Source organism: Schistocerca gregaria, chromosome 4 (genome assembly GCF_023897955.1).
Source record: "Schistocerca gregaria isolate iqSchGreg1 chromosome 4, iqSchGreg1.2, whole genome shotgun sequence".
NCBI lineage: Eukaryota > Metazoa > Arthropoda > Insecta > Orthoptera > Acrididae > Schistocerca > Schistocerca gregaria.
In genome coordinates, this window is record NC_064923.1 from 35,970,680 (window position 1) to 35,978,065 (window position 7,386).

Sequence of the window (7,386 nt, forward strand, 5' to 3'; positions counted from 1 at the left end):
CCAGCGGAACCCGAAACCCCACCACCCTATGGCGCAAGTCGAGGAATCTACAGCCCACACAGTCGCAAAACCGTATCAGCCTCTGATTCAGACCCTCGACTCGGTTCTGTACCAAAGGTTCGCAGTGAGTCCTGTCGACGATGCTGGAGATGGTGAGCTCTGCTTTCATCACACTAGCAAAACTGGCAGTCTTCACCAAATCAGATAGCCTCCTTTAACTCTATTATTTGTTTTTGTAGTAATTCTGGCACGAACTGATACCTGAAATCATTATGTGTAAACACAAAACAATATAATATTGCAGAATGTTCAGGGAAGGTCCATTTTCCATTTGACATAAGAAGGGAAATGCACGTGGGGTAACAAAGATCAACAATGCAGCAGAGAGAAGGTATTTTGCTCGTGACCAAATATTTACACAGCTCTTGCCAAAAGAGCTTCTTTGTCTTCTGTTTGCCACCTTTCTATACTTCCTCCCACAAAGTGTCCGCTTAACGTACTCGTCGGGAGCGGCACTGCCTGCGCAGGTGACGGTGAACGACCGTCCGGCCCTTCGCGGCCCTCTGCTGCTGCCGTTCCTGCGAGGCTTCACGCACCTCAGCGACCTGGACCTGAGCCTGGAGAAGAGCAGCGTCTCCGGCACGGGCGTGCCGCTGACTGTCGACGACAGGGCGCTGGTGACCTTCTTCGAGACGCTGTCGGCCAGCTTCCGCACGCTGCAGAGCCTGCGCATGAGCCACTGGCGGCTGGGCCTGGAGGACGCGGAGCGCACGTTGCGCCGCGTGGGGCGCGCGCTCAAGGCGTGCTCGCTGAGCCACCTGCAGGTCGACGGGCTGCGCGCAGCTGACGTGGCGTGCCGCGCGCCCGCCGAGCACCTGTTCCTGCAGGCGGTCGTGGCCAACCTCAGCTACCTGACCTGGCTGGGCGCCGCGGGGGTGCCGCTGAGCCGGGCGCAGGCGGCGGCGCTGGGCCGGTGCGTGCGCGACCGCTTCCCCGGCACGGCGCTGCAGCTGAGCGCCAGGGACATGGAGGCGGCGGCGGCCAAGGCGCTGGTGGCGGCGCTGCGCGACGGCGGCCGCCTCGAGGTGTCCTTCCTGGCCGGCGGCGAGCTGCGCGTCCAGCGCGTCGCCAAGAACCCCGGGCTGCGCGTCAAGCTGCGCCGCTTCACCAGCCTCAAGGAGTGAGCCTCTGGATTCCCCGACCAAATCCTGCCACAACAGCTACACGATTAAATGTTTTGCATGTCTGGGCACTTTAATATTATTGAGAGCAAAACGGTAAATATTGTTGTTTGTTTCAGAAGCTAGTTTTCAACTTCAGACTCTGTGACACACTCGTGAGTCCAAATGTTACGAATTAAGTGAATGGAGCACTCTAAAATAGTTTTAAACGCATATTTAAAGAACTTTTCTTCTTCCAAATACAACAAAAAGTTCTACAGCAGATTACACCAGTACAATTCAGACTTTCCAAACTAAAGCGTTGTAAGAAAAATTTGACTCGCATTTTATTTCCCCTACATTGCACCATACATTGGAAAAGAACTGCTGACTTTCTCGTGTAATCGTGTACTGAAAACTATTAACATTACGGTATTAATACTATTTTGGTAATATTTCCCAGTCAATGTCAGAGTAGTATTTGTGGTAAAGTATCACTGCAGTTCCGGAATGAGAAATTGTGATGTTAACTAGTCGAGTCAAGTTGCTCGTGCTGCTAGAATCCGTTCGTTGAGGAAATGGTGAGGTACAGCCATAATTTTATTGAAGGAACACTACGTCTGTATTACATATTTGCTTCAGGGATTGAAATAAATCTTTGTGTCCGTGCCAAATGTGAAATTTTAACATATACATTATGTCCGTGAATTAAATAGTGTAGTAGTATTGCATACTGTCAGTGGTGTACAGTGTCAGATGTTTCCGTTCCTCGTGACATTTTGACATTTTCATAATCCTACAATGCGATATTATCTCGGCTGAGAACAGAAACAAACATATTTGGCTCATATTTCAGCTTCTTCTGCCACTGATAGTCTGTAACTTTGGATTTCAGTCTGGTGAACAAATACGTTCACTTTTATTGTAATCCAGTTTTTTCCACAATCCAATTTTTCAGTCAGAAAAGTTGGTCTGTGCATCAGTAGCCATTGTTACACTAGCACCAAACGTTATCCTTAGCTTAACTACAGTTGGTAACCTTTTAAAAAACTTTTTTTGTAACTCTCGCTGGTAGTACACGAAGATTGTACTGAGATTTTCCACAGGAAATTTCACTCAGTCAGTATTTCTACAATTCTTGAGAGAATATCATATTAATACATCCTATTACGTGAATTGTTTGAAATACTGAAAGTCAAAATAACCATGGAAAGACCTCTTCATATTTACCAAGCAATTGTTATTTAACTTCCAGAGGTACATTATGAATGCTTTCCTTGTAACTTTGACCATTCAAAGATACATGCCACACCATTTAGTTTAACATTGATGAAATAAGGGCTAATAAAGGTATCCCATACCAGATATCAATCCTCCTTCGACACTGATGTCCCATATCTCGGCCACCGTGAGTTTTCAGTGGACCAACAGTTAATGTTCTTTGTGTTTGCATGTGCGTTTTAGAAGAAATATTCATTGATAAAAAGAACATCACAGAAGTTACAGTTAGCGATGATTTGGGTTGAGCGCACTGACAGAACTGTACATGATGCAGGTAATCATTCTCGTACAGTTCCTGGTGTAAATGTACATGCAAACAGAAGAACATGTTGGATGCGTGCCATGTATGCTCTCTTTAGGAATGCGATATCATGTTCGAGGTGCCGTGTGTCTACGTGTGGATTCATGGCGACAGAAAGGTGAAGCGCAGCTTCACTGGCTGCGACTGTGCGATTTCTATGATGACTGCATTGCCTCCCGTTGAATCTTCACACTTCCTGAAGCAGCAATAGTTGGGTTCCACCAGGAAGGTGTCTTTTTTATCAGGATATCGTTCTTAGTAGAGTTCCTTTGTCAGAGTAGTATCACGCCTACCTTCAAGCAAAAGCGAAGGAAAGTAATGGTCACACAGTTTTAAATCAATAATGTGCACAACATATTGTTTAAGTGTACTACATGCATCCATATAGTAAACTAGAAAACATTGTTGTAATAACTGTTCTGCCAATGCTGTTCTGTGTCATATGTGAGTATCATCTTTTCTCCATTGTTTCCGCTCAAATCTTCAACAGAAGATATCTGAGGGAATGACTGGTGTCCATTTTCCTTGTGTTTCCATTTTTTTACTGTCAACTCCACCTGGCGGACGAGTTACATCAGCCTGGGCGTCTACACTGTGTACCAGTACTGCAGAGTCAAAGTCAGATTAGTACAGCAACCTCAGTCAGCTTTGTGTTTAGTATTTAACTCCCTCATGTTTACATGAACGGTACATTGTTAGACGTTCTTGAACATGTTTTATGCAGAGAAAGTGGATTACCGAATAAGAGATAACAGATGTTATTTAAAATAAATATTATATCTTGATAACGAATAAAGCTACACGAAAGGCAATCATGTTGGTTAATGTCGTCTTGATAGATAAACAATTGCATGACACAATTTTTTTGTTTTATTTGTGGATAAAAAGTTGTTTGTGATGGTCAATATAAATTGGACACGCAATATAACAACATTCTTGTACTGAACATGTAGATGTTGTTCTACACCATTGCACTGATCAGCCAAAAATATACGTGCAAGTTTTTTTTCAGATCAGGCGGTCTTTTATTGAAACTAGCATAGAAAAATCGCTGTGTTATGGTTCTCCTCGGGTAAAATTTAACGATATAGCATCACAAATGTGAAGGTTTATTGTGTACTCTATTCAATAATTATGGCGCTGAAGATTACCTCAGTTGTTTACTAATTACTTGTCTCCTTACATGCAACTCATTAAAAATTCACTGTTAATCTTTGAGAGACTATCATTGTTTACATGTTCTACAGCTGTAATTTGTGGCTGTAATTGGAAGAATATCTGGACAAACTCGAGTATTTGACTGTCATAACAGCTCTGTCATACAGGCAAAGTGATAAAGTTATATAAAAACGATATTATAAGTATTGTGGCAAAGGCATTTCTTCCCAGAAAACTAAGACAAAAGAACATTCTTCATTACTCTACATGTTCCGGTTTCTTTGGTATTACAGACAGAGTACTTCAAATGCTGCTTTGCTCCTTTGTGATACACTAAGAGAAAGGTTTAGCTGGTTTATCAAAATTTGTGATCTTTGACCATAAAACCACGTTTTCACAAGTAGAATTACCATCACACCATCATTTAAAAAAGTCTGTTCTGCTTCAATCCTTGGACTTACAGATTGTTTTCACTCTGTACTAATTTAAGTACTAGAAATTTAGATATCTGAGAGACAAACTGTTATTGTGATAATCGTTGTGTGACTTCTAATAGACAAACTGAGACGGTACCTCTGGAAGGGAGACAATGCGCATTGTAGGATTAATATGTTGTGAATGTATAAATAAATGTAATTTATATCAGGTTTTGAAAAAGCACAAATATAAATTTTATAAATGTGTGAATTAGCAAGAATTACAAAGTTTTATTGTTCTACATGGTGCTATGTGTGAAAAATGAGTGTTTAAAACTGTTCTATTCAGTAGAAACTGTTTCATAAGAGGATGTTATTTGAAATAAGTTAGTCTTCAGCATTTTGCACTGCAGAACCTAGCAGTCATGCTATGTATAATGGAAATTCCAGACACGTATTTTGAAAAGAATACTCAAGTGTCGAATATCACATAATAGTAGTTTACACTGCAGAATGATAGATGTTTCCATAACAGTGTGTTTCCTACATCATGAAATATTTGATACATTTACTCTGGTATTGTTACTGCACAGTAAATTAAATATCTATCAGCTGTATTATTCTCACGTTGTCATACATGGGATTCATTAAGTTTTATATACATACTGAGCAACATGAAAGAAAGACAAAAATAAAACAAAAAAATTTGGGAATGAATGATGTTGACAGATTACATATATGTTTTGTATTATTGTTATTGGAAGAACGTTGCGGTAAGTGAGTGCCCTACAACGGCGTTACATGCTAAGTTTGCCATTGATATCTCTGACGTAAAATATATATATAATTTCTAACAATTGTACTACTTATCTTCGTTTAAGTGGGAAGATAGGTTTTATTTAGAAATATTTAATACAAATTTGTTAATGTGACACAAATATTTATTTCAAAATAAATAATTTTCATTAGACAATGCTAATTTAAATGCATCTGATTTTCCTATAAAAACTATCTACATGTGAGTTGTCAGATTAAATAAAAGACCGTTACTTCGAAGCAAACCTCATTCACGCTGGTGAAACTTTCCATTCGCTCTCTAACACGGCTCACAAATTGCTGCAGTTCACTACTCTGATCTACAGAATGAAGAAGACAGGAGGACAGATGAAAACTAAAAGTTACAGAAGGTCAAAAGACTAGCATCAAGAATAAGTGAGTAAGCCAGCCAGATTTTTGGTTGAGGACAAAAATGAGAAGATGGACAGTTTCTTGTTTTGGCCGATATCACTTGATCGCCCTGTGTTGTATTTTTTGTACAGTTACATTACGGAAACTTACTCCCTCTCCCTCCCTCCCTCCCTCCCTCCCTCCCTCCCCCCCCCCCCCCTCTCTCACTCTCTCTCTCTCTCTCTCTCTCTCTCTCTCTCTCTCTCTCTCTCTTTCTCTGTCTCTCTCTTGGTAGTCTTTGATATGTCGAGTGGTCAACATCACACATTATTCAGGGTGATGATGATGATGATGATGGGCTGCTCAACTGTGCAGTTATCAGCCCTTGTAAAAAGTAGCAATCTTTCCACAGTCCAATCTTGCCTACGTTCACGAACTGTGATGTCGACAACATGAACACCAAGCGCCCAGGCAGAGAAAGTACCCAAACCGGCAGGAAATCGAACCCGGGATCCAGGACCCTGTGAGCCAGAGGCAGCAACACTAGCCACTAGACCGAGAGCTGCGGAAGTTATGCAGCGTGACTGTTATGCCGTAACGGTCAACGTCAAATTTTGAACCTTGATGTGGAACAACTGAATCGAAGCTTTAACTGAGGGAGAGAAAATTTTGGACTAATTTGGATTGCTAAATATGAACAAACTGTGATACACACAATATTTTCTAATGGTTTCATTTTTATGCACTACTTGCACTGTGCACTATATTCGCAACAGTCACCATGCTTCTATGCAGTTATTATATCACAATACTTTCGTTGTATTTGCTCAAACAGGTTGATGTAATTTGAACAATGTCATTGTCAGAGATAATTCTGTCTGAGATAATTCCTAAGCTGAGATAGGTGTCTGAGGCTCAAAAAAATTCAAGCTGGGTCAGATTAGGCGAATTACTTGATCAAGAAATAGGACTTTAAGGACTACATTCGAATTAACAACTTTATTTCATTGGAGAAACATCAATTTATGGATATTTGTATTGCACTGGCTGTCTTATCCCACTATGTGGTTGACATGGTAACATCCAACACATTTGTTAATGTAGCAGTTGTCCTTAACACAGTGTGATAGTCTCCATAAAACATACAGGTTTCTACAGGGTATTTCACTTTCGACAGTACATTTACATCTACATGGTTACTCTGCAGTTCACACTTAAGTACCTGGCAGAGGGTTCATCAAACAATTTTCATACTACTTCTCTGCCATTCCACTCTAGAATGGCGCGTGGCAAAAAGGAACACCTACATATTTCCGTTAGAACTCTGGTTTCTCTTATTTTATTATGATGATCATTTCTCCGTATATAGGTGGGTGTCAACAAAATATTTTCGCATTCGAAAGACAAATTTGGTGATTGAAATTTCGTAAATAGATCTCTCCCCAAAGAAAACCACCTTTGTTCCAGTGACTGCCACCCCAACTCGCGTATCATATGTGTGACACTCTCGCCCCTACTGCGCGATAACACTAAACGAGCTGCCCTTCTTTGCACTTTTTTGATGTGCTCCGTCAATCCTTCCTGGTGAGGATCCCACACCGCGCAGCAATATTCCACCAGAAGACGGACAAATGTAATGTAGGTTGTCTCTTTACTTAGTTTGTCGCATCTTCTAAGTGTCCTACCAACAAAGTGCAGTCTTTGTTTCGCCTTCCTCACAATATTATCTATGTGGTCTTTCCAATTTAAGTTGCTCGTGATTGTAATTCCTAGGTATTTAGTCGAATTGACAGCCCTTAGATTTGTGCGATTTATCGCATACCCAAAATTTATCGGATTTCTTTTAGTAACCATATGGACGACCTTGTACTTTCCTTCGTTTAATGCCAATTGCCACTTTCGC

General features: G+C 41.1%; 1 protein-coding gene across 1 annotated transcript in view; it reads left to right on the plus strand.

Moving 5' to 3' along the window:
- LOC126266735 (uncharacterized) overlaps nt 1–5,049 on the plus strand; it is a 292,392-nt gene extending 287,343 nt beyond the window's left edge. The window contains exon 14 of the mRNA XM_049971221.1: nt 528–5,049. Within this exon, the coding sequence (XP_049827178.1) occupies nt 528–1,184 (657 nt within the window). The 3' untranslated portion in view covers nt 1,185–5,049. The remainder of the gene's footprint in view (nt 1–527) is intronic.
- Nucleotides 5,050–7,386: the final 2,337 nt, after the last annotated feature.